The 27,153-nt window shown below is 43.1% G+C and overlaps 1 protein-coding gene across 14 annotated transcripts in view; it reads left to right on the forward strand.

The window, feature by feature from the left end:
* Positions 1 to 27,153, forward strand: part of WWOX (WW domain containing oxidoreductase) — a 401,132-nt gene that overhangs the window by 171,126 nt on the left and 202,853 nt on the right. For 5 of the 14 annotated variants that reach the window (XM_085888423.1, XM_085888430.1, XM_085888428.1 and 2 more), the window contains 2 exons: positions 704 to 803; positions 8,949 to 10,343. In XM_085888423.1, coding sequence (XP_085744549.1) covers positions 704 to 803; positions 8,949 to 9,058 — 210 coding nt within the window. In that variant the 3' untranslated portion in view covers positions 9,059 to 10,343. Of the gene's footprint in view, positions 1 to 703; positions 804 to 8,948; positions 10,344 to 11,564; positions 11,648 to 27,153 lie in introns of those variants that run through there. The other 9 variants (XM_085888429.1, XM_085888424.1, XM_085888431.1 and 6 more) reach the window with 5 other exon arrangements.

Here is a 27,153-nt window from a genome sequence, read left to right on the forward strand (position 1 = left end):
TGTTTTTGGATGGTCACGATGAATGCCTTGGCCTCCTTTTCCAACTCAACTTCCCCACCCCATGGCCCTTGCCTTTATCCTCATTCCCGTCGTCGTTTTTCCATCTTCCCGGTCAGAGTGCTTTACCCTTATATCCATGAGATGTTAAATCTGTCCTAGAGACAGGACCGATGGCTATTTCAACCCCCTCTGTCTCACGCCACCGCACAAACCTACTAGCCACCCCCTCCCCTGCTCCCCATACACACAAATTGCAAAAGAAGGTTCCATTGCTCTTGACTCTGACAGCTGGCAAGCTTTGGATATTGGAGCTGCTGCATAGCAATCCCCACTACCCAGTTTGCTGTGACTCCTGGCCTACGGGAAATTATTTCTTGCTAAGTGACGTGGCTCGGGTTTGTAGCCCTGACATAAACTCCAGGTTTAACGACGCTTCTTCGTTGGCGACGTAAATCCTGCTGTTTGAACGCCCAGCATGGATCACCTTTGTGCTGTAATCTGTATGTGACGGGTGCATCTTTTTTTTTTCTTTTTTTTTTCCATTCCACCTCAACTCAAAGCGCTCTGGCTTTTATGCACCTGGAGCTACCACCCGGTCTGCGTGTATATCCTACCGAATTGGCCACGCACATTTTCAGGGGTGCTTGATGGTGCTCACGGCTTTCTCTGCCGTGATATTGATACGTGTGTCTGAATGCCGCAGGGAATAAGGCGCCCATGTATCGACAAGGCCTTCAGTGGATTTTTGTGTCCTTTCATGGAAAGGAAACGTGCCGTTATCTCCACCCAAACACTCATTGATGGTGCGTGGCTTTGTAACTTGTACGTATTTTCTTGGCCTGTAACGTTCCATTTTCGTGACTGAAATCTTACCCGCACTCCCTCAGCGTCGTACTAAGCCGTTATTGAAAAGCAGCATGGCCAATCTATTGCATCTAGGACGAGGAAGTCGAATGAATTGCTTTGTGATGGAACGTGGTTTTGTTGTACGTCTTGCAATCGGTTGACGAAATATTTACTTTATTTTTATTTACTGCACACCATGCACCCGTTGTCTCGGCTACTTATCTTTCGGTCATTTGTAGCGAGTTCAGAGGTTGTTCGTTTGACCATCTTTCCTGGTAATGTGACCTCACAAGATGCATCTACGATGGTCTTTGTGACATCATACACTTCTAAAAGTACATTTATTCATTTAAAACTTCTCTTTGTCCGGTTCTCATGTAGATGTTGAAGTATTCATCAAAGGTGAGAAATTGATGAGGGGATACCACACGTGGTCCTTTGTGGTTCAAATTTGCGATGTCTTTGACACCTCTCAAGTCCTGGTATAGATATCGCCGGAGCTTTGTAATGGCAAATGCAGCAGGCCTTTAGGCCATCCTTTTGAAGACGATGCTATGGGATCTCCATTCCCTGCAAGCAGCTGGAATGATCAGTTCAACATTCCCTATGAAGGTTACTCTGCAGTTAGAGAATGCTTCAAGCCATGCTCAACATCCGTGTCGTGGCCTCATGAGTTCTCGACATGGCCCAGCAGCCTGACTGCTGGAGAGTGAGCGTTCTACAGCAAGGCCGTCTCTACATCAATATATAAATAGGGAAATGGAAAACATCTGGCCCCAAGAAGAAGAAAAAAAAGAAGAAAAGATTCATGTATTGTATGTCCTGCCAGTATTTTTCACAGTTTCTGCCTCTCTAACCCTCAGATTGTCATTAGAATTCACACCAATGATGTCTGTAGCCACAACATTTTTGTCTTGCATCAAAGTTCGCACTTGTGGTAGGCAGGTGTAGCCTCAGGTGGCACATGCACCTTGTCATTGTGATGACAAGCTGAATGTCTCAACTTTCAGGTGACATCCCACCATTACCATTGAATGCAAAATTCAGGATAAGGTGGGCCTTTGCTATCTGCTTTATTCAAAACTGACGAATCATGTGCATGAAATCATAAAATGGTGTGTTCCTATATAACACTTGATTTAGTTCCTGCTGGTAGTCCCCTTTTTAATGTCAGTATCTGGCTCAATGATCCACAGAAGTGAGCTCATCTTTCTTCTTGCAATTTCTTCAACTATTTGTCCCCTCCCTTCACAACCTTCCTCATTTATCTTTGGCATCGTGATCTTATTGTTGGTTGTGTCCGAAGGCATGTACCTACCCAGCCTTACTTATACCTCCTACAAGTACTTGGCCTTGCACCCACACATCCCACGCTGCTCACTGCTGTCTCACCCTTTCCTTACTCTTTTCTTAATTTCCACTCCCATTCCCATGTCAATTTGCTGTTCTTTCCTTTTCCGAAGCCTCTTGGCTTTGGCAAAGGAGTAAAGTTGATGTAAAATTTTAAGCACATATGACCATTTCACTTTGAACCTTTTGGGGTTCAGGGTCTTGGTGCAAGCCAAAATCATCTGATGAAAAGCAATCTTGTATCTTCTGTACCACCAAGTGGAAACTGTTTTCTCACTCGCTATACTACTCCAGTTTGTGGATTATCTCGACATAACATTCCCAATACTCGCGGCGGGTTATGGGAGGGAGAGTAGGGTTTTTCTAAAGGGGTTTGGTATATGCTTGGTGTTAGCTGAATGGTTAGGATGGTGGGCTTGGGATCCTGGGATCCTGAGTTCAAATCCTGCTTAGCTATTTAATTAATACCAGGTGGGGTTGACTGCCTGTCATCCTTCCGAGGTTGGAAAAACGAGTACCGGCTTGCTGGTGAATGTATTTTGAGAAAAGTTGCATCATGAAGTATACTTTGATGATTATATGTACCCCTCATCCCTCTCACTTGCTCTCACCTATCATTTACTACATGTACATTTATTTGTGCAAATAATGGAGGACATCTTCACAAATTGTCACAACTGCTTGTACAAGCAAACAATTAATTAGCTTGATGGGTGATGATGAGCAAAACGTTATTAGAAACGAGGATCTTTGTGGATTTTGACCATCTGTTCAGCTGCACCCTGTAACTTCACTTTCTGGTGCAGCACATCCCCCCAAAAAGACATTTTGTGGGATGTGCTCTTCCGTAAAGTGAACTTGCTCAGCAAATGCCAACAGGCCATGAAACAATGCATGAATATACTTATCCAACGCATTGATGTTAATCACATACACTTCTGCTTCCAGGTAAAAGTTTGGTTTCATTGGAACTTTCTTTTGACTTTGCACACTTAAAATGTCCCGTCTGCCAGCTTCAGTTGGTGGACGTTAAATGGGAATCCCTCTGCTGGCATTCGTTGGTGGGTGTTAGATCCCATTGTGTCCTTTGTGATGAATAGGCGAGCTACCAAGGCCAAATTCCAAATCCCTGCACTGACTTCCTTAGTCGGAGTGGCGACCCGACCAGGATTGTAGTGTCGTAACTGCTTCGGCAGCACCAACCAACACTCTGCATATAGAATGGTACATGATGATGATGACATTTATGTTCAGTTTTCTTACCCATATCTCTTGTAATATATTTGACATAAATCCTCACAATTTTCATTCACATTGTATTTCATTCGTTCATTTTGATTGTGACCTAACTTCTTTTTTTTTGTTTTACTAAACCTTGGCCGTCTTTCGCTTTTCACCCTCTTCACTTTTTACCATCCTCATCTTTTACCCTCTTCACTTTTTACCATCCTCATCTTTTACTCTCTTCACTTTTTACCATCCTCATCTTTTACCCTCTTCACTTTTTACCATCCTCATCTTTTACTCTCTTCACTTTTTACCCTCTTCACTTTTTACCCTCTTCACTTTTTACCCTCTTCACTTTTTACCCTCTTCACTTTTTACCCTTCACCTTTTTACCATCCTCGTCTTTTACCCTCCACTCTTTACCATCCTCGCCTTTTACCCTCTTCACTTTTTTACCCTTCACCTTTTTACCATCCTCGTCTTTTACCCTCCACTCTTTACCATCCTCGCCTTTTACCCTCTTCGTTTTTTACCATCCTCGCCTTTTACCCTCTTCACTTTTTACCCTCTTCGCATTTTACCATCCTCGCCTTTTACCCTCTTCACTTTTTGCCAGCCTCGTTTTGCCCTCCTCGACCCCTTACACTCCTGCCCTCCTCGACCCCTTACTTTCCTGCCCTCCTCAACACCTTACTTTCCTGCCCTCCTCAACACCCTACTTTCTTGCCGAACTCAACACCTTACTTTCCTGCCCTCCTCAACACCCTACTTTCTTGCCTAACTCAACATCTTACTTTCCTGCCCTCCTCAACACCCTACTTTCCTGCCCTCTTCGACCCCTTACTTTCCTGCCCTCCTCAACAGCTTACTTTCCTGCCCTCCTCGACCCCTTACTTTCCTGCCCTCCTCAACACCTTACTTTCCTGCTCTCCTAAACACCCTACTTTCCTGCCCCTCCTCAACACCTTACTTTCCTGCCCTCCTCAACACCTTACTTTCCTGCTCTCCTAAACACCCTACTTTCCTGCCCCTCCTCAACACCTTGCTTTCCTGCCCCTCCTCGGCACCTTGCTTTCCTGCCCTCCTCGACACCTTGCTTTCCTGCCCCTCCTCGTCACCTTGCTTTCCTGCCCTCCTCGACACCTTGCTTTCCTGCCCTCCTCGACACCTTGCTTTCCTGCCCTCCTCAACACCTTACTTTCCTGCCCTCCTCGACACCTTACTTTCCTGCCCTCCTCGACCCCTTACTTTCCTGCCCTCCTCAACACCTTACTTTCCTGCTCTCCTCAACACCCTACTTTCCTGCCCCTCCTCAACACCCTGCTTTCCTGCCCCTCCTCGACACCTTGCTTTCCTCCCCTCCTCGACACCTTGCTTTCCTGCCCTCCTCGACACCTTGCTTTCCTGCCCTCCTCGACACCTTGCTTTCCTGCCCTCCTCGACACCTTGCTTTCCTGCCCTCCTCGACACCTTCATTTCCTGCCCTCCTCGACACCTTGCTTTCCTGCCCTCCTCGACACCTTGCTTTCCTGCCCTCCTCGACACCTTGCTTTCCTGCCCTCCTCGACACCTTGCTTTCCTGCCCTCCTCGACACCTTACTTTCCTGCCCTCCTCGACACCTTACTTTCCTGCCCTCCTCGACCACTTACTTTCCTGCCCTCCTCGACCCCTTATTTTCCTGCCCTCCTCGACACCTTGCTTTCCTGCCCTCCTCGACACCTTGCTTTCCTGCCCTCCTCGACACCTTGCTTTCCTGCCCTCCTCGACCCCTTACTTTCCTGCCCTCCTCGACACCTTACTTTCCTGCCCTCCTCGACCCCTTACTTTCCTGCCCTCCTCGACCCCTTACTTTCCTGCCCTCCTCGACACCTTACTTTCCTGCTTCCTCAACACCTTGCTTTCCTGCCCCTCCTCGACACCTTGCTTTCCTGCCATCCTCGACACCTTGCTTTCCTGCCCTCCTCGACACCTTACTTTCCTGCCCTCCTCGACCCCTTACTTTCCTGCCCTCCTCAACACCTTACTTTCCTTCCCTCCTCGACCCCTTACTTTCCTTCCCTCCTCGACCCCTTACTTTCCTGCCCTCCTCGACCCCTTACTTTCCTGCCCTCCTCGACCCCTTACTTTCCTGCCCCCCTCAACACCTTACTTTCCTGCTCTCCTCAACACCCTACTTTCCTGCCCTCCTCGCCCCCTTACTTTCCTTCCCCCCGCAACACCTTACCTTCCTGCTCTCCTCAACACCCTACTTTCCTGCTCCTCCTCAACACCGTGCTTTCCTGCCCCACCTCGACACCTTGCTTTCCTCCCCTCCTCGACACCTTGCTTTCCTGCCCTCCTCGACACCTTCCTTTCCTGCCCTCCTCGACACCTTGCTTTCCTGCCCTCCTCGACACCTTGCTTTCCTGCCCTCCTCGACACCTTGCTTTCCTGCCCTCCTCGACACCTTACTTTACTGCCCTCCTCGACCCCTTACTTTCCTGCCCTCCTCGACCCCTTACTTTCCTGCCCTCCTCGACACCTAACTTTCCTTCCCTCCTCGACCCCTTACTTTCCTGCCCTCCTCGACCCCTTACTTTCCTCCCCTCCTCGACCCCTTACTTTCCTGCCCTCCTCGACCCCTTACTTTCCTGCCCCCCTCAACACCTTGCTTTCCTGCCCTCCTCGACACCTTGCTTTCCTGCCCTCCTCGACACCTTGCTTTCCTGCCCTCCTCGACACCTTGCTTTCCTGCCCTCCTCGACACCTTGCTTTCCTCACTCCTCGACACCTTGCTTTCCTGCCCTCCTCGACACCTTGCTTTCCTGCCCTCCTCGACACCTTGCTTTCCTGCCCTCCTCGACACCTTGCTTTCCTGCCCTCCTCGACACCTTACTTTCCTGCCCTCCTCGACACCATACTTTCCTGCCCTCCTCGACACCATACTTTCCTGCCCTCCTCGACACCATGCTTTCCTGCCCTCCTCGACCCCTTACTTTCCTGCCCTCCTCGACACCTTACTTTCCTGCCCTCCTCGACCCCTTACTTTCCTGCCCTCCTCGACACCATACTTTCCTGCCCTCCTCGACACCATACTTTCCTGCCCGCCTCGACACCTTACTTTCCTGCCCTCCTCGACACCATACTTTCCTGCCCTCCTCGACATCTTACTTTCCTGCCCTCCTCGACAACTTACTTTCCTGCCCTCCTCGACACCTTACTTTCCTGCCCTCCTCGACCCCTTACTTTCCTGCCCTCCTCGACACCTTACTTTCCTGCCCTCCTCGACCACTTACTTTCCTGCCCTCCTCGACCCCTTATTTTCCTGCCCTCCTCGACCCCTTACTTTCCTGCCCTCCTCGACACCTTGCTTTCCTGCCCTCCTCGACACCTTGCTTTCCTGCCCTCCTCAACACCTTACTTTCCTGCCCTCCTCGACCCCTTACTTTCCTGCCCTCCTCAACACCTTACTTTCCTGCCCTCCTCAACACCTTACTTTCCTGCCCTCCTCAACACCTTACTTTCCTGCTTCCTCAACACCTTGCTTTCCTGCCCCTCCTCGACACCTTGCTTTCCTGCCCTCCTCGACACCTTGCTTTCCTGCCCTCCTCGACACCTTGCTTTCCTGCCCTTCTCGACACCTTGCTTACCTCACTCCTCGACACCTTGCTTTCCTGCCCTCCTCGACACCTTGCTTTCCTGCTCTCCTCGACACCTTGCTTCCCTGCCCTCCTCGACACCTTACTTTCCTGCCCTCCTCGACACCATACTTTCCTGCCCTCCTCGACACCATACTTTCCTGCCCTCCTCGACATCTTACTTTCCTGTCCTCCTCGACACCTTGCTTTCCTGTCCTCCTCGACACCTTGCTTTCCTGCCCTCCTCGACACCTTTCTTTCCTGCCCTCCTCGACACGTTGCTTTCCTGCCCTCCTCGACACCATACTTTCCTGCCCTCCTCGACACCATACTTTCCTGCCCTCCTCGACATCTTACTTTCCTGCCCTCCTCGACAACTTACTTTCCTGCCCTCCTCGACACCTTACTTCCCTGCCCTCCTCGACACCTTACTTTCCTGCCCTCCTCGACACCTTACTTTCCTGCCCTCCTCGACCCCTTACTTTCCTGCCCTCCTCGACACCTTACTTTCCTGCCCTCCTCGACCCCTTATTTTCCTGCCCTCCTCGACCCCTTACGTTCCTGCCCTCCTCGACACCTTGCTTTCCTGCCCTCCTCGACACCTTGCTTCCCTGCCCTCCTCGACACCTTGCTTTCCTGCCCTCCTCGACACCTTGCTTTCCTGCCCTGCTCGACACCTTGCTTTCCTGCCCTCCTCGACACCTTACTTTCCTGCCCTCCTCGACCCCTTACTTTCCTGCCCTCCTCGACCCCTTACTTTCCTGCCCTCCTCAACACCTTACTTTCCTGCTTCCTCAACACCTTGCTTTCCTGCCCCTCCTCGACACCTTGCTTTCCTGCCCTCCTCGACACCTTGCTTTCCTGCCCTCCTCGACACCTTGCTTTCCTGCCCTCCTCGACACCTTGCTTTCCTGCCCTCCTCGACACCTTACTTTCCTGCCCTCCTCGACACCTTGCTTTCCTGCCCTCCTCAACACCTTACTTTCCTGCCCTCCTCGACCCCTTACTTTGCTGCCCTCCTCAACACCTTACTTTCCTGCCCTCCTCGACCCCTTACTTTCCTGCCCTCCTCGACCCCTTACTTTCCTGTCCTCCTCGACACCTTCCTTTCCTGCTCTCCTCAACACCCTACTTTCCTGCCCCTCCTCAACACCTTGCTTTCCTGCCCCTCCTCGACACCTTTCTTTCCTGCCCTCCTCGACACCTTTCTTTCCTGCCCCTCCTCGACACCTTACTTTCCTGTCCTCCTCGACACCTTGCTTTCCTGCCCTCCTCGACACCTTGCTTTCCTGCCCTCCTCGACACCTTGCTTTCCTGCCCTCCTCGACACCTTGCTTTCCTGCCCTCCTCGACACCTTACTTTCCTGCCCTCCTCGACACCTTACTTTCCTGCCCTCCTCAACACCTTACTTTCCTGCCCCCCTCGACACCTTACTTTCCTGCCCTCCTCGACCCCTTACTTTCCTGCCCTCCTCAACACCTTACTTTCCTGCTCTCCTCAACACCCTACTTTCCTGCCCCTCCTCAACACCTTGCTTTCCTGCCCCTCCTCGACACCTTTCTTTCCTGCCCCTCCTCGACACCTTTCTTTCCTGCCCTCCTCGACACCTTTCTTTCCTGCCCTCCTCGACACCTTTCTTTCCTGCCCTCCTCGACACCTTTCTTTCCTGCCCCTCCTCGACACCTTACTTTCCTGCCCTCCTCGACACCTTGCTTTCCTGCCCCTCGTTTTCTTTCCCCCTCTTCAGGCACTTGAATTCCTCCCCCATCCTAATCCCCTCAATTTTCTTACCCACCCTTTAGTACCTCAATTTCTCACCTTCCTTTTTCTTAATTCTCACAATGTACTCCTTTGATCCCCATTCATGTATCCCTTCCTTCTTTTTCTTTTTTAATGTCCCATGCAGCAGCAAGCAGCAGCCACGGTTGTGTATTGCGCATGCAACCGAGAGCTGGAAGCACTTGGAGGTCTCTACTTCAACAACTGTTGCCAATGCATCCCATCCAGCCATGCTGACAACCCCCGGGCAGCCAGCAGCCTGTGGGAGCTCAGTGAGAGGCTTATTCGTGAGCACAGTGGATTTAATGGGCACTTATGCTGAAGTGAGCATGACGTAGAACAGAGAGAAGCTGAATGAAGGTAACTTAATTGGTGGCACAAACCACATTTGATGAAAGAGTGAAGCGTGATTTCTTGCCAGAATATTGAACTATCACCACACCTTTAAAAGTGTGTTAATCAATGAGTAATTTAATGAGTTTCTTACCCATTATAGTTTGTTTTTTTTAATCAAAAATGATTCTGTCATTTTTGGTGACCGTATTACTGGCGACCATTTTCCGTTTTTTGTAATCGCTTTTTGTCTGGTGGGTTTTTTTGTAATGGCAGATGGGAATGGATTTCCAAAACACATTCTCTTTAGGATGAAGATTTGTGAAAGATCACTGCTATTATATTTGGATAGACAAGTTGGAGATAAGCAAATGTAGAATTGATAGGAAAAAGTAAAAATTGAGAAACGTAAACTCCAAATTTCACAACCGTGTTTGCAAACTTGTCTTGAGCCTTTCTGATTTTTATGGACAAGGATAAGGATAAAAGCCTCGTGATAAATGGATTCTTGTACCAGCACAGTACAAGACCTCGGCATGGCTTTCCTTAAAGCTAAACATACACCTGGGTAAGAATAACCATTGGTTGATAGTTCATCCGATTTACAAAATACCATCAATGTTTCTGCTTCTCATAAAAGACTTTTCCTTAAGAGATGGATGCCTCATCTTTGCTGGATCTTTAGCAATGAACATACATTAGCCAATGTCAGCTGATATTGTTAGCTGAAAAAGGGAGAGAGCGAAAGAGCGAGCATTAAGTGTTTGTGTTTCGGCAAGGGAGTTGGAAGGAGGAAAGTGGGTGGGTGTGGAAGGTGAAGTAAGGGAGGGGTGGATAGAGTGGAGAAAGGCAAAGAAGATGGAAACATCTTGAAGGCGTCGGGTGGGTGGTTCTGGCAGACGAGCAGTATTCGAACAAGCCCAATACATGGTACCTGAAAAAGTCCAGCTCTTTTAAAAAAAAAATGTTTTTGCTGGTTTAAAAGAAATAATTTTTTGATGAGATGATGTTGAAAATGTATATATGTGTGTAAATTGATGAACTGTGCATTTTATTCGCGCTCTCGGATCAACGCGAGAGGCAGATAAGCTTCGTTAATTAAATGGATTTTTTTTTCTTCTTCCCGCTGTGATGGAACACTTTTCGTAAGATGTAATCCCATACGCTGTAATAAAATTCTGTTGCTTTTGCTGCTGCACTTGTGGTTTGCATTTATGGGACGTTGGAATTGAATGGAGCTGCCGTGTCTGACTGCACCGGGTTTGCTTGCAGTGCCGCCGATCAATACAGAACCTCTGCCCTGACCCAGGCATCCCACACGCTGAATAACTTTCCTTTGGCAGGGATGCTCGCAGGCTGGGAGGCCCCCCTCTGGATGCGCGTCCTCTTGGCAAAAGGACAAAAGCATTCCAAAGCGGCCGGGAGTTCGTGGTTTGTGTAAACTTGATTGGACCCTACAAGCTGGCTCTGACTTTCAGCAGCCTGCGATGCGCTTTGATCTTTGTTGCCTCTTTCCCTTTCGAGTGATTATAATTCCAAAGGGAGTTTTGATGCTTTCAGCCTGCGTGTCCGTTTGGAGGAAATAAATTGGGAGTCTTTGACAAGGGGAGAGTTGGGGGCAAAAGATAGGTTTTAACTTAAGCAAGTCCATTTGTTGACAATTTGTGTATTGTCGTTATGATGTATGTGAAATATGATGAGCGCCCATCTGCTTCTGTTAATGCTCCTGGCCTGTGGCTGCAGAAAGCAAAGCAACCAGCAGCACACGCCTGTCGGTGTAGTGTACAGCACGCAAACTGTTTTCCGTATTTGCTTGCCTGGTGCATGCTCGGTACGGTGACCTTTACTACACTGGACACGTTGACCAACCAAAACCTGTGCACGGGATGCAGCAAATGTTTGTTTCACTCATTTTTCTTTGTGGTCGTTGTTTTGCATGTTATCATGGGCCTCCAGGGTTGCTCAGCTGGGTTGTGAAGACCTATATTGTCAATGCTAAGGATAATGTACTGTACATCAAGACTGTTTCTAAATGCAAGGTAGACGAGCGTATTTCAGACAAGCATGGATGAAGCACGTAACAAACAAAAAAATTACAATTTTAGATATCCAAGTATCTTTTGAGGTTTGTACTTGTTTCGTAATCCAGTTACTTGTTCAATCTAATGTCTCAATGGTCGGTCATTTTTTACTCGCAAGAATGAGCACAAGACCAGAATGTATAACAAGACGTGTTAAGATTAACTAATATGGGTTGGAATGAGGTATTGTGATCCACCTGAAAAGTTGTATCTGACTGTTGCTCGGTGGATAATGCTCTGAGCCTGTAGTTCCGATAACGTGCTGAGCGATCGACTCTTTAGACACAAGTGCACAAACCGAGCGTATATGTGTCCCCTCGTGGATGCAGGCATTGTCCCACTTTATGCAGAAGCCCCGGTTCGTGATCGTGCGGTTGGATGCTCTGGTTTGAAGAAACCATGGAATCCACTAGTAAGTGTGGTTCAGATCTTCCTGCTTTTCCTTGGTGGGTTTTTCCATCCTGATAAATAAACAGCCATCAGATATGCTGAGATATTCAAAGGGTAAAAGAGAAGGGGGGAGATGGGAAGGGTGGGTGGAGCAAATCGAGCAAAAAAAATAGGGGGGGGTTGAAAGATAAAAGAGTATTTATGTGGAGAAAAATGTAGAGGAATGTCTCAAACGTCCGTGGGGAAAGAAACTGTATTGCCCAAAAAATATAAATAAATCCTCCTCATAAATACGTAATATGTGCATGTCCCTAGAATGTGAGCCATGGTGTGATTAATGGGGTGGTCATTTTAGCTCAAGTACCAGGTTTTTTTTTTTTCATGGCTCAAAGTAGGAAAATTAACAACCGCAGAGAACACTCATGTCTGTCAAAACAAAGCTGCTCCTTGGCTGTGAGAAGATCAGCCCTGCCTGCGATTGTCCTTCGGGTTGGAACATGTCATGTGCTCAAAGATGAAGGATGTTTATGTAAGATGATGAATTTGCTTGCTCGCGTAACGTTGGCCAAGCATTTTACAGGATGCAATACTGAATCGTATCTCTTTTCTTGTCTTCCCACCATCATGACGCTACCTGCGTCAGATTTCTGCCTCTTTGTCCAATCGCAGAGCTGTGTACAACTTTTTTTTTTTAAATGCTTCAAATTTCCTGATACGATGGCCGTCTAGCTGTAGTACACTTTATCTATGAGCTCTTTAGTCTGGGTTTGATTTGAGAGTAGTGCTTTACGGGCCAGGTGTTGCATCCATTGGATGGACGTTAACCTGAGGACCCATCTGCTACCATCAACGAGTGGACTTTGAAGATGCCAGGGTAACTCTTGACGAAGAGTTGGGTGAATTATGGTTGTGAGAAAACGACTTCTGACCATCCCACAAAAATGTTTATTTTATTTTATCTTTTACTTATTGGTATAAGAAAGCTCATAGTGGAGCTTGCCCATAAACTGCATGCAGAACAGACAGTAGACAGTGTACTTTGAAATTATTTTCAGGGATATTCCAGAATCACAGCTCACCTCCACTCATTTGTTCCTCTTTTCTCCAATAATCAACTTCCCCATTCTGTTCAGTCCCATTCTTCCCCCCAGGTCTTCAAGACAACTGTTCACCACTTGCTCAGGTCATCCCCCATCCAAAACCATGATCCTTTCTACCCCATCAACCCTCCCTGAGTCCATCTCTTACCACATTTCCAGGTTTTCCTTCCTGAGAGTTTGTGGCTATATCCATATTGTTCACTTCATGCATCCTCCCCTACCCCTCATTCTTCCCCTCATCCATTATTCGTCCAAGTCTCCCTCTATTTTGTTCCTCCACTGCTGTTGGTGTGTCCGCCCCCCCTCTCTCTTTCTACTCTTACTTTTCTTCTGTTGCATCCTGATCCATTCTATGTGCTCGCTCCTCCATGAGCTTCGACATTGTATAAAAAAAAAGAAACACATATGGTAGATGGGATTTTAAACTGGGTTTCTCTGTATCAAGGCAAGGGGTTCTGATGAGATTCCCATGGTAATGCTCCCAGCCTGCCACATCTTTTATCCTTTTAAATATTGTATGTTTTTATTTGAAAGGAAAACTATGACTTGAACACATTCTTTGTTTTATTCACCAGTGTGCATTTTAAAATCCATTTAATAATAGATTAATGAGAAGTCAGAAGATGCAGATTTGACTGAAATGACAAAGGAAGATTTACAAGAAACTGCAACCTTTTTCTTTTTTTATTGGATGATTATGTATTCTCCCAAGTCTTTCTACATATATACAGCAATCGTTCGCTTATCCAAAATGGAAATCCTAATCCCTTTGAAGATTGTTTTTGATTAGAATGGGTGGTTGTGATGTCATTTGTGGCTCAAAGAGTAGATTGCTCTTTTTCTTGTTTTGATATGCGAAACTGCATGATGGTCCCAATCAGAGGTTGCAGACCCTCACCAGGACTGCTTTTGTGTTGTATATTTTTTGTGGAGTTTGTGTGCTAGTGCGTAACGTAATTAATAATAGACATAATTAGAACAACCACTTTATAACTACTGGCAGTGATGACCAGGTACCAAGACGTCCCACTTTGATGCAACCCTGCTTTTATCTGACACTTGATCCTGACCCATGGCATTTATCATTATTCAATTGAATTCAGAATGGGATAAAACAAAATTAAATTTGAATCAAATGGAAGACCAAATAGGTACAGTCCTGCAATGGAGACATCAGAAGGAACCCAAACAAGAAAAAAAAACAAAGATGAAGTCATCAGAAGGAACCTGGATAGGATTCACATTTCAGCTGCTACTCCTCAACCCTCAAACTCATCCAGGTGCAGCCAAGTGAGCATTATTCAAAATAAAACAAAAAATCTAAAATAACCCAGATCAAAAAAATCAAATAATTCTGACTGCCAGACCAAGCATCTGACCAGGTTGAAATTTAAAACATATATATACATATATATATTCCCAATCACTACTAGATCATAATTCTGAAGTTTCACATCGATCGATGAAGCAGTTCAAGAGAAATTAAAAATTAAAAAAGATTTTTGCTCAATTCAATATGGCTGCCAGCCCATGTGACATTAATTATTTGTGAGCACCTTGGTATCCACAAGGCTTGGGGACACATTAGTGTGAAGTTTCCCCTCGATCTGTCCAGCGGTTCTCAGGAAGATTTTTATAGGCTTTAGGGTAAATCCAATATGGCTGTCAAACCATGTGACCTATGACTTCATATGTGAACATTTTGTTTCTCATGGATAGACGGTCATACATGTAAAGCTTCCGCCTCGATCTGTTCAGCAGTTTCAGAGAAGGTTTTTGAAGGTTTTAAAAATTACTTTATTTATTTGTTTTTTCAACATAATGGCTGTTGAACCAAGTGACCAATGATGTCGAATTATTTTTTCTGTGGATGAATTTATCCCGAGATGACCCTCAAAATTCATACTGATCTGATGTAGCATTCTATCCATGCATTTATGGTCATAACCGAGGCACCTATGACATCATAAAAAAAATCACACTTCTTCCCCATAAGGATGACTTACCATGTGCCAAGTTTCAGTTCCTTGGTGCAGTTTCAGAGATACAGAGGTCCAAAGTTTTACCTTTTTTCCAAAATGGCTGCCACACCACGTGACCCATGAGGACACAATTATCATTGAAACATTTGCATGAGTTGCTCCTATGATGAAAATTTTGTTTCAATCTGACAAGCCGTTGCACAGGAAAACACTTAGGCCAGTGGGACCTTGCACCCCCCCCCCCCTTTTGCGACATTTTTTCACTGATACCACAGTGTTCATATATATCCCAAGTATCAGAAAAAAGATGTTCCCAGAAAAATAACTCATTTGCACCATGCTTTATTAAGCTGTTTCCATGGCAACCAATCAAAAATAGACGAATCTCACAAAGATCAGCAAAATGTCAATATCTCTGTCAAATACAAACATAAAATCACAAAATTGGTGTCAAATTAAAGCTTATACATTTACGTATTAAAAAAAATTTTGTTTATGCTAATTAGCTCATTTGCATATTGATTAAATTTGACTTAAAGACAATAATTCCCACAAAAATGCAAGAATTTCCATTTTTAACCTCCGCCATCGAAAATGGATGGAGGTTACTGTTTTCACCCCTGTCTGTCTGTTTGTTTGTTTGTTTGTGAAAAGTATTACGGAAAAACTCCTCGACGGATTTCGACGAAACTTGGTGGGGGGATTCGGTATGGTCCAAGGATCATTTTGGACTTGGTCCAAAGTCCAATATGGCCGCTATGGCGGCCATTTGAAAAAATATTTGAATTTTTGTTTTTGCATTTCTACATTTTTTAAGTGATTTCCAACCAAAAAAAAAAAAATTTGACAGAGAAAAAAAAACCAGAAAATTTTGCAACTTTTTTTCAAAAAAATTTCGATTTTATTTGAAATATATTTGAATTTTTTTTTGCATTTCTACATGTTTGAAGTGATTTCCAACCCCCCCCAAAAAAAACAAATTTTGCAACTTTATTTTCAAAAAAATTTCGATTCTATTTTTTTGCCATTTCTACATGCGCGTCGATCTAGTTTAGTTTATTCAATCATGGTTCAGTAGAGTCTGATCCGTTTTGACCTGCAATTAATAAGATATCAGGTTCACTTGAGTGACCCAGCAGTATTGGCGGCAGAGGTTTTGCACTCCACCGAGTGCTCTCCCTCTAGTCTTTCCTTGTAATTACCACACATGTCAGTTTTTTGTCAAAAAAACATTACTTAAGTGTTGCCAGATACAAGCCAGGTTGGCAAAAAATTTTTTAATTTTTGAATTTTTTAAGGTAGGCTAATTAGCATAAAATACAAAGCACAATGAATCGTTCGAAAATCATGCAAAATCAGATTAATCAATATAATTAATTACCTGGCCCTGATATAATACATAACTGCGACTTATGATGTCTGTTGGTGTTTAAGGGAAACATAACTATATTCTGTTTGAGTAAAAGTAGTGGAAATAATTTTAAATGCATTGATATGATAATTAGGATCCGCCATTATGAAATTTCTCATTTTCATAAATATCTCAACTTCTGGTACATGGAAATTTGTAAATGAGGAATCTACACATACGTTTGGAGGGTCAAGGAATAGAGTGAACATATTTCCTTGTTTGGATAGCTTAATTACATGCAAAAATGGAAACAGCTTAATAAAGCATGGTGCAAATGAGTTATTTTTCTGGGAACATTCTGATACTTGGGATATATATGAACACTGTGGCATCAGTGAAAAATTGTCGCAGGGGGGGGGTGCAAGGTAGGTCCCACTGGCTCCCGGCCTAACTCATTTTCTGTGCGAACAAGCAAATAGACAAACAAACAAACAGACAAACGGACCCAAATGTAATACCCTCTCCTCTGGCGAGCGTAACTAGAACGGCACTCAGTAGAGCGCATGCCTCTGCCAGGCTGAACAGTTTACGTTTTGTATCCCAATGATAGGCTGGATCTGAATCCGGACCTTAACCAAAATCGACTCACCTTGTTCTTGTCATCCAACCGAATTGTCCACCTAGTTTTGTCATAACTCTTCCAAAACTTTTTGAGATATCGTGCTACAGTGCCTATAGAGAGTCTACACCCCTTCTCAAAATTTTCCACTTATGTTTCCTTATAACTTCGAATTAAATTGCATTAAATGAGCCTGGTGTTTGCTTAGTGGTGAAGGTGGCAGCTTGGGATCCAAGGGTGCTGAGTTCAAGCCCCTGTTGGCCACTGAATTAATACACCAGGGGGTTGACTCAGCCTGTCATCCTTCCGAGGTTGGCGAAATGAGTACCAGTCTGTACTGGGAGAGGGGCACTGCATCAGTGACACAGTCGCACTTCCAAGAAATGATAGCTACCCCGGCAGCTAAGCTGCCATACGCAAGAAGAAGAATTGCATCAAATCACTTTTTCCACCTTTATTTACACATCGTAACCCACAACTTCCAAGTGAAAAACAAATTCTACAAATTTCAGAAAATTAATTAAAAATACAAAACTAGAATATCTTGGTTGGATAAGTGTCCACCCTCCTGAGTTAATACTTGGTGGAAGCACCTTTGTCAGCAATTACAGCTATAAGTCTGGTGTGATAGGTCTCTCCCAACTTTGCCAATGTTTTGGGCAATATTTGCTCATTCTTATGTACAAAACTGTTCAAGCCCAGTCAAGTTGCGTGGGGAGTGTTGATGGACAGAAATCTTCAAGTCATGCCACAGATTTTCAATTGGATTTATGTCGGGGCTCTGACTGGGCCACTCAAGGATATTTATCTTTTTGTTTCTTAGCCACTCCTGTGTAGCTTTGGCTGTGTGCTTCGGGTCGTCATGCTGAAAGGTGAACTTCCGCCACAATTTCAGCTTTCTTGCAGAGGGCAGCAGGTTTTCTTCTCGGATTTTTCTGTATTTTGCTCCATCCATTTTCCCTTCGATCCTGACAAGTGCCTCAGTCCCTGTTGATGAGAAACATCCCCATAACATGATGCTGCCACCTCCCTGCTTCACAGTAGGGATGGAGTTCTTTGGAAGATGTGCTGTGTTGGGTTTGCACGAAACAGCATTTTGCATTTAGGCCAAAAAGTTCCTTCTTGGTTTTGTCAGACCACAAAACTTATTGTCACATGGGTTCAGAATGTCCGGTGGTTTTTTTTTGCATACCTCAAACATGACTCAAGGTGGGCTTTTTTGAGTGATGGCTTCCTTCTTGCCACGCCACCATACAGGCCAGACTTGTCGAGTGCTTAGGATATTGTTGTCACATGTACACAGTGACCAGTCTTGGCCATAAAGGCCTGTAGCCTTTGAATGTTGTCATTGGCCTCTTGGTGGCCTCTCTGATCAATCTCCTCCTTGCTTGGTCATCCAATTTGGAGGTACGGCCCGATCTAGGCAGGGTCTTGGTGGTACCATATGCCTTCCATTTCTTAATGATTGTCTTGACTGTGCTCCGAGGGATGTTCAAGACCGTTGAACTATTTTTATACCCATTCCCTGTTCTCTGCCTTTCCACAACTTTATTCCGGAGGTTTTTTGTAAGCTCCTTGGGTTCTCATGGTTCAGTCTTTGCTATGAAATGCACTACCCAGCAGAGGAAACCTGCAGGAACAGCTGATTTTATTCTAAAATAATCAGAATCACCACAATTTAACACAGGTGGAGGCCAATTAACTTGGTGTGTGATTTTGAAGATGATTAGTTACATCTGAGCTAATTTATAATTGCTATTATAAGGGGGGTGGACACTTATCCAACCAAGATATTCTAGTTTTGTAATTTTAATTAATTTTCTGAAACTTCTGAAACTTGTGGAATTTGTTTTTCACATGGAAGTTGTGGGCAGTGTGACCACTCCTTGGCTTTTTTCACAAGATCTTGGCTATTTGTTGTTCACCTTGGCGTCTTGGTTTTCTATAGGCTTTCTTGGCGTATAGGTTTTCTATGATCATCACTTTTCCAAAACCTTGTGAATTCTTGGCTTTTTTCATTGGCTCACCTTGGCATTTATGAAAATGAGGAGTGGTCACACTGGTTGTGGGTTACGATGTGTAAATAAAGGTGGAAAAAGTCTGATTTAATGCAATTTAATTCCAGTCTATAAAGCAACAAAAGGTGAAAATTTTGAAAGGCAATGTGGACCTTATATAGGCACTGTGTATATCATTTTGCCCCAATCTCTCAACGGTGAAGAATCACATAAAAATTCAAGTATCCGGATCCGGATCTTCCCCCAAATCGAACGAATTGGTCCTCGTCACACACCCAGCCTGTCCACCAAGTTTCGTCTGAATCCAGCCATTATTTTTTGAGATATCATGCTCACAGACAAACAGAAATGAAAACATAACCTCCATCCACCTTCAGTGTTGGACATAATACAAAAGTGAAATTGACTTGTAAGAATCTACAGTGTGGTCTATATTTCTTGTTACTCTTGCCTTTGTCCCTCCCCCATGTTCCCCCATTATATTGTGCAGTACTTATTTTCTTTGCATTGTGTGATTGTGAAATCGGTGGGGGTTGGGTTAGTGAATGGGTGAGTTGGAGGTTGTAAGCCATGCTTGTGATTTGTGTTGAATAAGAGTGCCAATAATTCTGAGAAATGCATTTAACTTGAAGGTAGAAAATGCTGATTTTGAAACCAAGTATTAAATGGGATAAAGTCTTATTTAACTTGGTTTAAAACTACAGTAGCATGTTTATTTAAACTGGACTGGACTGGACATTAAGTTCCCTCCATAAAATAATCATAAAACTGGACATTAAGTTCCCTCCGGCCTTTTTCTGTCTCTCAACCTTTGTACCATCCTTTGAATTCCCTTACATTTGTGGTGAACCTAAGTATATTTGGAACAAATAGAACATAAAAACTTTTCCACACTGACATTTATCCTAAAGCTATATTTAAAATAAAAAAGACTTTTTCATCAGTGCCGGTCTGGTGCAATTAATTTCATAAACTGCATTTGGATATGAAAGGTCTTGGAAATTGTTTTTACTCTAAAAAAAATGTAACGTGCAAAATTTCAATGTAGCACACATAGTCGTCAACATTGATATCGTCTCCTTGGTGACCGAGTCACCTCGAAGCAGATGTTTGAACATATCCTGAACATATACATGTGCACATATGCACTATCCTGGAAGTTTGTAAAGCTTGATCACTTTGCCTTCATTTTTGATGTAAACTTAATGAAATGCCGCAGTTTACGAACGTCATATATATAATCGGTGGGTTAAGTGTTTAAAATTGGTGGTGGTCCTTCAGATAGTTTGTGTTTCAGGATATCGAAGGGACAGGTTGATTGATTGTCTTGATTGAAGGTGCAAACATTTTTTACTCTCTCATTGTGTTCTTTCTTTGTTGACTTTTATTGTTTGCAAACCATCTATGAAGATATTGAGAAAAACATTAAAACCCCTTCCCACCCACATTTCAGTGAAGTTAATGATGATAAACTCGGCATTTTATTGTGTGCCTCAGTATGAATTTGAGATTAAAGCGCAAGCAACAAAACAATTAATGATGCTTGTCAATCGAGAACTGCACTTACAGCAGGTATTATGAACCGCTAATTTATCGAAAATTGAATGTTTTGCCTACTTTGAAGCTCGGTATCTTGAAGTTACCCTTTGAGTTTGATGTTTGCAGCATCAATGACGGAGATAGACTCGTAGTTTCTGCAGAAACCTCTTCTGAAGTAAGCTTGTTGATGTAAGAACAGAACGGTAGCTCCATTTGGTAGTGTGTTCACCATTGAGCTGTCTTTTCTGAGGTTAATCCCCAAAGATTTGGACTTGACCGAAACTGCCATTCTGATGAGGTGCTTATGTTGCTGCATGCGGGAGCATGCCATCCTCGGACGTGAAGCCATCTTCCCCATAAATGGACTGCTGGACTGTTGGACTGTGAATAAGGCACAAGCACGATAAGCTAAATGGCCTTCTGTACCCGTTACCTTGAATAAGACTTGTCTGCTTTACACTATCCCAGAAGACCAATTTATGTTTCGCCACCATCTCGATTGCTTTCTTTCTCGGCTTCATCTGCATGGTTATTTATGCAGGGTTTGAGTCAGGATGAGGTCGTTTGAAAAGCACATAAAAGTGTAATAGAAAAAAGTTTAAACAATAATGGTAGCGCCGTGATTTATTGCATAAAATCAAGACTAGAGTCATGCAGAAAATTTGCATTCAAATGTCAATGTTTGAAGTTTCGGAGTCTCAATAGGTAATTGAATTAGGTACTATTGCATAATGCATTTGCCTAATTTTAGTTGAAGTGGATAAATTAAAGTGTTCTTCACTTTTTATCCTTCTCCTTTGTTTACCGCCTCTGGTTTTACTCTAATAATACTTGTTTATTCAGGCTTTTCTCTTGGTGGCTGTTTCATTATGCAACATACATCACACTTCCAGACATGCTGTTTCATTAAGCTAAATTGGCTATTTAATGTGAAATCTAACCTATTATGGTTTCTTCTTGTTCTTGTCATCTTGCACTCGGATGGGATTTATGTTTTCCGTGTTCCCTGATCGGCGTTTGGCTGAACCTGTGTGTGGCCTTGTAAGAATGTTTTCTTTGTCGTGATGCGTTTGGTTTGCATCCCAACAGCTATTTTAATGTCTATCAAACAGTGTCTTGAACCTTATGGCGTACCCTTGATGCGCATTTTGAGAAACATCATTTGTCTTGGACTACATAGCTACTTGCGTGACATTTTTGTGGTGGAATTGATTATAGGTAGCATTATTGCTTCCTCTTTTTTATTTTTGAATGCGTCTTCATGCTTTAAGGAGAATGAAAAACGCATCATTATAGTAAAGGTTAGTGTCAAAAATACGGGACTCGGGCCACAATGTTGGGATCAAAAAACCAACTCTGTATTTACAGTGTACCAAGATGACTGTAAACCCATCCTTAAAGCACGTATACAACAACAAGGCAGGTGGTTTGAGATAATGCTGTATCAAGCAAGTGTTGGTCAACTTGATGGTGTCGTAAGCAGTAGAGGCAGTCACTAATTTACAATGAAGGTAATTGTGAAGCAGTACCAGAAGCAAACGTTACAAGATCAGTGCCGCGAAACCATACTTTGTTTAGCATTCCAGTCTGGATGGTTTAGGGTACCAACACTGCTGGCCTCGCTACAGAGAATACTGCCACCTCGCCGTGGAGATCACCAGCATGATGAATGACTCGACAAGAACGCAAGCCTTGCAGGAACAGCACACCCAAACCAAAGATCTCCGGAAAACGAACAGGCCTAGGCCGATCGGAGCGAGGTTGAACCTGTTTATTCCTGATACGTGAAACACCCTACAACACATGCCTACAGAAAACGATCATTTTGGAATGTGGGCTGAATTTTCCATTCAATCATAATGTAACTTTGTTGAAAAATTATTCAGGGGTTGGAGCTCTTATGCTTGAAAGTTTGGTGTCAATCACTCAAGCATTTGTGGAGAAAACAAATTTAAAAATGAATTAAGATAAAAAAAGTGAGGGTGAAAAAAAAAGAGCCTCGGTCAATGTTCCACAACATGGTCAAGGATGGTTGTGGATGCCTATTACTAGTTATATACTCAACCTGTCAAATACTCCCCCGTAGTTGTGTGTGTATATATATATGTATATATATATATATATATATATATATATATATATATATATATATATATATATATATATATATATATATATATATATATATATATATATATATATTCGAAGAATAAAAGCAGAACGGCACTCAACAGAGCACATCGTCAAAATGCTTTCGTTAACTGAACATACTACTATTATCATGGCCGATATACCCATATCATCCATGAACCTTTTTCGGTCACATGCATTGCCATTATCCATCACTATATTGATTATTTCTTGATTATGAGGATATTTAACGACCACTCTTGTGCACATAAAGGCTGAATTGCATCGATGAAGGTGAATAAGGAAAAAAAAATTCAAACTATATTCCCTATGGTTTGTCAATCATATGTCTGAAGTTTCACATTAATCTGTTAAGCGATTCTGCATAAGAAGATGTTTTTTTTTGTTCGTTTGTTTTTTTAAACATCTTAACTTTCAATCCAATATGGCTGCCAGACCACCTGACAATGATGTCATAAATTTAATTCTTCGCTCACATTGGGTCGTAGATCAGATATATGAAGTTTCGGATTTTTCGGATGAGGATTTAAATTCAACCAATTATGGCTGGAATACCACTTCTCTGATGATATTATCATTATCACCCTATGTACCCAATGGGGAGTTTGACAAACCAAGTTTAAAAAAAAATGTTGTTGAGTGGTTTTGGAGAAGTCCAAATTTTCTTCCTTTAATCTAATATGGCTGCCATATGTGTGACTGACATCAGAGTTATCAATAAAATATTCTCCATGGAGAGTCCCTCCCAGGTTTAAAGTTTCACATCGATCGGACAAGCCTTTGCAGAGAAAAAAAATGTAAGTGAAAATGTATAGACATGGACACAGACAGACAGACAGACTGGTGTTACAATTGTCTTGCAGCCCCTTTGGGGTGAGTAAAAATGAATTTTAACAAATGAGGTTTGGTGTGGTGCGAATTCTGACATTGTATAGCGGTGCCGATAGCATAGGAACCATTATGTCACCATTGGTATTTGGAAGCAGCTTTTCTCTTAACTTTTTTTGCACATTCACACAGCCAAACACCTGGCTTTTCAGTTGGAAGTCAACATTCTATGAATATATATATATATATATATATATATATATATATATATATATATATATATATATATATATATATATATATATATATGTTTAACTTCTTGTATGCTTGATTCTCGTGAAGGTAAGTCACATTTTCGGTGTATCCTCGAGATCTAGACTTGGTAGAGTGTAGTACAGTCGCCGCCTAACTTTTGCATTTAATTTTTCATCAAAAGCTTTAACATTTATTTAAAATACTTTTGTTGGTATTTAGATGATAAATTGTCTGTTGCTCTGTCACAAAATTTTAACCTTTTCTTTTTTTTAATTGAGTTTCTCTTTGCCAAATTGTAAGCAAGTATCATGAAGAGCTCATCTCGGTGAAGGATTGTGCCTACCTGTGTCGGCGAACAGGTGGAAAATGGATGACAACAGGACGTTGATTGAGATATTCCTACCGCCGTGTGAAGCAAGGAGAAGCTGTTTCAGGCATCAACGCTTTGTTGGAGCAAAATAGGATTTTTTTTTATTGCAAAGGGTGCTAAGTAACCAATGTCTTGCATTAAATCAGTTTTTAAATTTTATTATAGAGGACACGTGCAGAAAAGCCCATCAAAATGAGGGGGTGACCCTTCTGTATTTCCACTCGATTCAGGCTTGAAAACTCGGGCTAAAACCGAAATTACATTCAAAAACCTTCATTGATTACACAAATTGCTCATCCCATGCTCCTTCACAAAATGGCGGCAGTATGATTGTTTTTCAGGTTATAATTGCGGATGGAGTCGGGCCAGCTGTTCAACCAATGAGGTGAAGGCAGTCCGTCCACACATACATGGTCCACAAACGAACTGGCTTTTCTATATATTACATTATGTTAAAGAATATATCGAAAAATGACAATTTTGAGTGAGCGTTGGATTGAATTTGATCACGACTTCTGCTTTGGATTTCTGGGATTTTGAAAAGGCATTTGATCTTCTCAAATTAATTGTTGTAGATTGGAGCGATATAAATTGATAGAGGTCATTGAGTAGAGTATGTTGATCAAGACCCTCTACCTTGGCTCTTTGGCTCTACATTTGGCTCCTTGGCTCTACATTTGGCTCTTATGGGACTGGCAAATAGACATTGAGACCATCTGGTTGACAAAGGGATTTGCCACGGTTGTACCACTCTCCTCTCTTCAACATTTATGTGGAAGCAATTATACAAGAAGCTTGGGATAGAGCCTGGATGCATGCATTCTCACAAGAGGATTAAATCTCTATGTCTATCCAGTTTGTGTATGATAAAGCTATTGTGTCAAGACCTGCAGCTTGTGGTGCATGACCGAGCTTATAAGGCCAAATAATTCGAAAGGGGAATTCGATATGACAAGATAAAGGTGATGAGAATTTCTATAAGTTCCGGCCTTCCTCATGTAATTCAGCAGAATGATTATTTGCTGAGGTCTGTTCTTTCAAGTACCTTGGTTCAATCATCGCAGAAGATGGTAGATGTTCCAAGGAAATGGAAATCCGGATTGTTCTTGGAACAGAAACTTTCAAGTGAAATATATTTCTCAATAACAACCTTGAGCTATCTCCAAATAAATGCTTTGTAAAGTGTTTTAGCTGGAATGTAGTTTTGGATTGTGCAGAAGCCTGAAGTAGAAATAGAGGGCAGAAGTCTTTGAAATGTTGATATAGGAAATAGTGATGAAAATTAGTTTAGTTGGGTATATGAAGTTAAGAATGAAAAGATTTTAAAACATGAAAATGAAGACTCGGTGGTGTGAGGGTTAGAATGTTTACTCTGAATCTGCGAGGTCGGAGGTTCGAACCCCAGCCGAGTCACACCAAAGACTTCAAAAATGGTGATTGACCTTCAGCATTTAAAAAGGATAGAGCACAAGTAGGCAGAACAGTGGGTCAGGCGTTGTGTCTGTGTCATGACGACTTGTTAAAAGGTGTTTGAATGCAGGTGAGTGGGAAGATGGAGGAGATTGCATTCATCTTTCATTGTTTGTCTAAAGGATAGAGACCATTACTACAGCCTAAGATGGAGGGAGGTGTTGACAACCCAACTGAGTTCAGAGTTACTTGAACATTGGATCTTCTTTTATCACTGCAGCACAAAGAAGTGTCCACAATATAAGAAAATAATGGCCGCTTATCTTTATTTTGCCATTTGTACCTTGTAAATCTATAATGAATGTTCCTACCACAGTCTATAACACACCTGTTGACATGAAATTATAAGATTACTGCACAGTACATTAAATATCCCATGGTATCCCCTTGCACAGAGGAGCCAAGTTATGAACAGCACTGTAAAAAATTCCTGCCACCTTGATGAACATAAAGCTGAGCCAACATGACGATTTTTAACCTCCGCCATCGAAGATGGACGGAGGTTACTGTTTTCACCCCTTTCTGTTTGTTTGTTTGTGAACAGTTTTACGGAAAAACTCCGACAGATTTCGACTAAACTTGGTGGGGGGATTAGGTATGGTCCAAGGATCATGCCATTAGATTGTGGACTTGGTCCAAAATCCAATATGGCCACTATGGCGGCCATTTTGAAAAAATAGTTGAATTTTTTTTTTTTTGCATTTCTACATGTTTTAAGCGATTTCCAACCCCCCTCCCCTCCCCAAAAAAAATTGTTAGTGAAAAAAAAATTTTTGCAACTTTTTTTTTCAACAAAATTTCGATTTTTTTTTTTGCATTTCTACATGCTATAAGTGATTTCCAACAAAAAAAAACATGCCAAAATTATAATTGCGGCTGATTTTGGAACTTCAGGTGGATATACCCATGTAAAATCAATTTCTGTCTCAAGGAATCTAGTTATGACGAATGAATTGAGTGTGTAAAAGTTAAAAGGGAAAGTTGCAAACTATAACTGTGTGAGCACTGTTGACGTCAAATTGAATGAATAGGATATCAGGTTCACTTGAGTGACCTAGCAGTATTGGCGGCGGAGGTTTTGCACTCTACCGAGTGTTCCCCCTATAGTTAAATGATGTAATCAACTTCAAAATGTTTGGTGCGCATGTACAGAAACCCTGGGAAGCTGAAGACGCTGGGACGAAATATAATGTATTTTGTGGCCGTGATAAGGATTGGTGCTTGGAATAGCTAACCAACCTTCTACAAGAGGCCAAAAATACTTGGGAAAGTACCAGAGAGAAAGGGCTGTGCCTCTGCACAACAAAAGACTTTGAGAACTTTCTTCGCTCACCGAACGGGCAGCTGCTCGTACTGCAAACCATGTGGGTCTGTGCAAGGCCCAAGTGGATGGGGACGTGTGTTACACAAACCCCTAACGGATCGCTACCAGTGAATAGATTGTGCACCTGGATTAGGTTCTTCTGAACACTGATGGAAATGACGTAAATGGGGCTTGTGCATGTGCAGTTACTCTTAATCATGCTGGAAGAGGGGGTGGGGATTGTCTCTACGGGAGCTGTGAAGGCTGTTACAAACATATTGTTTGGTTCTGGGACACAGGATTAATTATATTAGAATTTTTGCACGTGTGTGTGTGTGTGTGTGTGTGTGTGTGTGTGTGTGTGTGTGTGTGTGTGTGTGTGTGTGTGTGTGTGTGTGTGTGTGTGTGTGTGTGTGTGTGTGTGTGTGTGTGTGTGTGTGTTATATATCCACTGTCGCTAGATGCTGGAATGTACCAACAGTGAATGTTTTGAACCCGACCCCTCTCATCAAAGGATATTTCTCATATTCCTACACTTCCGT

This window comes from Eptatretus burgeri, chromosome 7 (genome assembly GCF_056783735.1).
Source record: "Eptatretus burgeri isolate ZD-2024b chromosome 7, Ebu_testis_v1, whole genome shotgun sequence".
NCBI classification, from domain to species: Eukaryota; Metazoa; Chordata; class Myxini; order Myxiniformes; family Myxinidae; genus Eptatretus; species Eptatretus burgeri.